The sequence below is a fragment of the Macadamia integrifolia genome, chromosome 3 (assembly GCF_013358625.1).
Source record: "Macadamia integrifolia cultivar HAES 741 chromosome 3, SCU_Mint_v3, whole genome shotgun sequence".
Classification (NCBI taxonomy): Eukaryota; Viridiplantae; Streptophyta; class Magnoliopsida; order Proteales; family Proteaceae; genus Macadamia; species Macadamia integrifolia.
This window is the reverse complement of record NC_056559.1, coordinates 26277648-26281297: the sequence shown is the minus strand read 5'-3', so window position 1 is coordinate 26281297 and position 3650 is coordinate 26277648. Positions and strand designations below refer to the sequence as shown.

The 3650-nt window shown below is 40.4% G+C and overlaps 1 protein-coding gene across 2 annotated transcripts; it reads left to right on the top strand.

Annotated features, from left to right (window-relative positions):
• Window positions 1-3169, top strand: LOC122072582 (amino acid permease 3-like). Of its 2 annotated transcripts, none has more exons than XM_042636943.1 (5): window positions 1-110; window positions 1127-1487; window positions 1572-1665; window positions 1786-2000; window positions 2109-3169. In XM_042636943.1, the coding sequence occupies exons 1-5, from the start codon at window positions 105-107 to the stop codon at window positions 2900-2902; spliced, it is 1470 nt and encodes a 489-aa protein (XP_042492877.1). In that variant the 5' UTR covers window positions 1-104; the 3' UTR covers window positions 2903-3169. The 2 variants fall into 2 exon arrangements, with proteins under 2 accessions (XP_042492877.1, XP_042492878.1); XM_042636944.1 differs by lacking the exon at window positions 1-110 and adding an exon at window positions 558-683.
• The last annotated feature ends 481 nt before the right edge of the window (window positions 3170-3650 follow it).

Sequence of the window (3650 nt, the reverse complement as noted above, 5' to 3'; positions counted from 1 at the left end):
TTCTCATACCCCTCTTTGATATTAACTCTCCTACCCTCTTCATCTATTCCTCTGTTGTGGAAGATAAAAGCTCCATTTTCATCGAAGGAGGGAGAGCTGGAATAATGACGGTATGGCTAAAGGGCATTGAAAATCTTTGTCATTCAATTTTGTAAGAGATGGGGTTTGTTTGGCTCTTGTTTATGAAGCAATAAGGAGAACTTTTAATTATGTGTTTCAGTTTTTTTGTCTTTATAATTATAAACTTACAAATTCTTGTTTGGTTTTGAAAAACGTGAGGTGGGTGTAAGGTCAGGGACCTTAAGGGTGGGGAAGATTGTGGGTTTCTTATGAAGAGTTGAAGACGCAAGTTGGGGTTGAGGGTCATCAAGGCCTTTAGGGTGGGGGAAGATGTGGGGTTCTTATGACACAACTGTGTGTGTGTGTGAGAGAGAGAGAGAGAGAGAGAGAGAGAGAGAGATTATTGACTCAGAGGTTGTTGATGGTTATTTGAAAAAGTTTATAGTGGTCGGTCGTTGACAACTCCGTCTTGGAGTCTTTGGGCCACGTGCCCTTCTCTCTAGCTTTTTCTACCACCAGAGTTGCTATATATAGCCCCCTCTATCTCTCCTTGAGATTATCAAATTCAGTTGCTTGCTTCTCTCTGTGGGCTATATAGCTGGGAAGTTTCAGCGCAGAGACAAGTCAGAAAACTCTCTCTCCCTTTCCCCAATAGCTCCTTTCCCCTTCCATTTCTTCTCCTACTTGTTTCTTTCTCTGCAACTAACTTAGGCTCTGCAATTGTTAAGCTCTGTTTTTTGTTTTCTGGGTGCTTGGGTAGGTAGTGAAACATAATTGAGGCATACCCACCTTGCCTAAACTTCAGAATTGTTTTGGGTTTTTGTGATTTGGGTAGTGTGCACGTCACTGAGATAAGAGATACAAGAATTACTGAACTGTACTAGAAAACTAACCTTTTTTCCCGTTTCAGCTTTCATTTTCCCTTCTGTAACCACTTGCTTAGCAATATTACTTTCTAAACAAAGTCTGCAAATCCATTTAATAAACTAAAAGATCAAAAGCCCAGCTTTTTATTTATCATTTCCCTCACAAAAATCTATTCTCCGTGTGTTGGTTTCTTTCAAAGATGGGGGAGAACGTTGCCACCAAGAACCATCACCAGCTACACCACCAAGCTTCTGGTCTCTCCATAGACATGATTCCTCAAGGTGGTTCGAAATGTTTTGATGACGATGGTCGTCTCAAGCGAACAGGAACTGTATGGACTGCAAGTGCCCATATCATAACAGCTGTGATAGGCTCTGGTGTTCTATCTTTGGCATGGGCTATAGCTCAGTTGGGGTGGATTGCTGGTCCTGCTGTGATGTTCCTCTTCTCCTTTGTGATTTACTATACTTCGTCCCTCCTCGCCGATTGTTACAGGTCGGGTGATCAAGATTCGGGCAAACGAAACTACACTTATATGGATGCTGTTCGATCCAACCTCGGTAAGTAATTATTGATTCTTTCACCTTCCCAATCTAATCGGGTTCTTTTCTGATCTTCTGAAAAGCTCTGTTTCTTTTTCTCAGGTGGAGTTAAGGTCAAGATTTGTGGTTTAATTCAGTACCTGAACCTTTTTGGTGTCGCTATCGGATACACTATAGCAGCATCTATAAGCATGACGTGAGTTGAATTTGAATTTGAATTTGAATCAAAATGATATATTTTCTCTCATTTCTTATGATTTTATTAAAAAATCTATGGTGTAATGGTTTTCTTCTTTGGTGGGTTTGCAAATTGCAGGGCTATTAAGAGGTCTAATTGCTTCCATGAGGAAGGAGATAATAGCTCATGTCACATATCAAGCAACCCATACATGATCATATTTGGAGTTACTGAGATTCTCTTCTCCCAGATCCCAGACTTTGATCAGATATGGTGGCTCTCCATTGTTGCAGCTGTTATGTCCTTCACTTACTCTACAATTGGTCTTGGACTTGGAATTGCTCAAGTTGCAGGTTTGAACTTTAATTCTTTAAAAAAAATTCCCTTTTCTGCTTCTACAGATTCATTTACTTAATTTCAGTGAAACCCAACTGAAACTCTGTTTCTTTTTCTGCAACCAGTGCATAAGAAATTCAAGGGAAGTCTCACCGGAATAAGCATCGGCGCAGTCACTGAGACTCAGAAGATATGGAGAAGTTTCCAAGCTCTGGGAGACATCGCCTTCGCTTACTCTTACTCTATCATCCTCATTGAAATCCAAGACACAGTCAAATCTCCACCATCGGAAGCAAAGACAATGAAGAAAGCAACCCTTTTGAGCGTTGCAGTGACGACTTTGTTCTACATGCTCTGTGGCTGCATGGGTTACGCAGCATTCGGTGACTTCGCACCTGGAAACCTCCTCACAGGTTTCGGATTCTACAACCCATTTTGGCTTCTGGACATCGCTAATGCCGCCATTGTAATCCACTTGGTTGGAGCTTACCAAGTTTATTGCCAACCCCTGTTCGCATTCATCGAGAAATGGGTAGCAAACAGGTGGCCCGAGAGCAAATTCATCACAAAAGATATCAAAGTACCAATTCCAGGCTACAGACCTTACAATCTAAACCTCTTCAGACTGATATGGAGGACTCTGTTCGTCATCTTAACCACAATCATTTCTATGCTTCTTCCCTTCTTCAATGACGTAGTTGGGATCCTTGGAGCTTTTGGGTTTTGGCCACTCACAGTATACTTCCCAATTGAGATGTATGTGTCTCACAAGAAGATACCCAAATGGAGTTCTCAATGGATTTGTCTGCAAATCCTTAGCTTTGCTTGTCTCGTCGTCTCCATTGCTGCTGCTGCTGGTTCAATTGCAGGGGTTGTGACGGATCTCAAGGTGTACAAGCCATTCAAGACCACTTATTAATCTCAACTTCAAAGGCAAGAATTAGAGAAATTCTAAACTTGTTCGAATCCATCACTGCTGCTACTGTCCATAAACATCCTAAAAGTGGTGGTGATTTTCCTTGGAATTTTTACTTTTTTTTTTTTTTTTTTCTGTTGTATTACCGTGTACGATTCAACAAATGAGAAGAGCCCGGAACCTTGTTTGGTTGCGTGGAATTCAAAGAATGAAAATCTCTCTTTAGGATTATAAACTGCAAGAAAATCAATTTCTCTTTTTCGGTTTAAACCTTAGGCCACAAGGCAGGTTCTGAAACTGGTTCATGTGTTTAACCTCTTATGCTTTCCAAAAGTGGGGGATTGGTTTTTGCCGGTTGGGTTGTTTCCTACTCAGTTGTCCCAATTTTATAGTTTGAGTTTTTGAAATCAAATTCATAGATGCTAAAGATGCTTGAATTGTACCTGAATCTATTGAAAAATGGCTTGGGAAAAAGATTCCGACGCCACCATAGTAAGAATATGGTGATAGATCCATTCATTGTTTGTGCAAGGGGAAAGGCAAAAGTTTTATTTATAATTTTTCTAATGAACATCAACAAATACGAAGAAAACAAACAAATTTAAAAAAGATGACACAAAGATATAACGAGATCCATACACCAAAATGATGTGTTACAATCTACGAGCAACGAAGATGGTTCACTATAGCCCCATTTGTTTAGAAGGAAGTTGGGGGTGGGATAATTTGACATATGAGCCCCACAGTGCAA

What these genes read in the sequence shown, in the direction of transcription:
- LOC122072582 (XM_042636943.1), top strand. An exon ending in TGCTGTTCGATCCAACCTCG is followed by an intron (nt 1,488 to 1,571) that starts GTAAGTAATTAT and finishes TCTTTTTCTCAG; the next exon opens with GTGGAGTTAAGGTCAAGATT. An exon ending in TGGAATTGCTCAAGTTGCAG is followed by an intron (nt 2,001 to 2,108) that starts GTTTGAACTTTA and finishes TTCTGCAACCAG; the next exon opens with TGCATAAGAAATTCAAGGGA.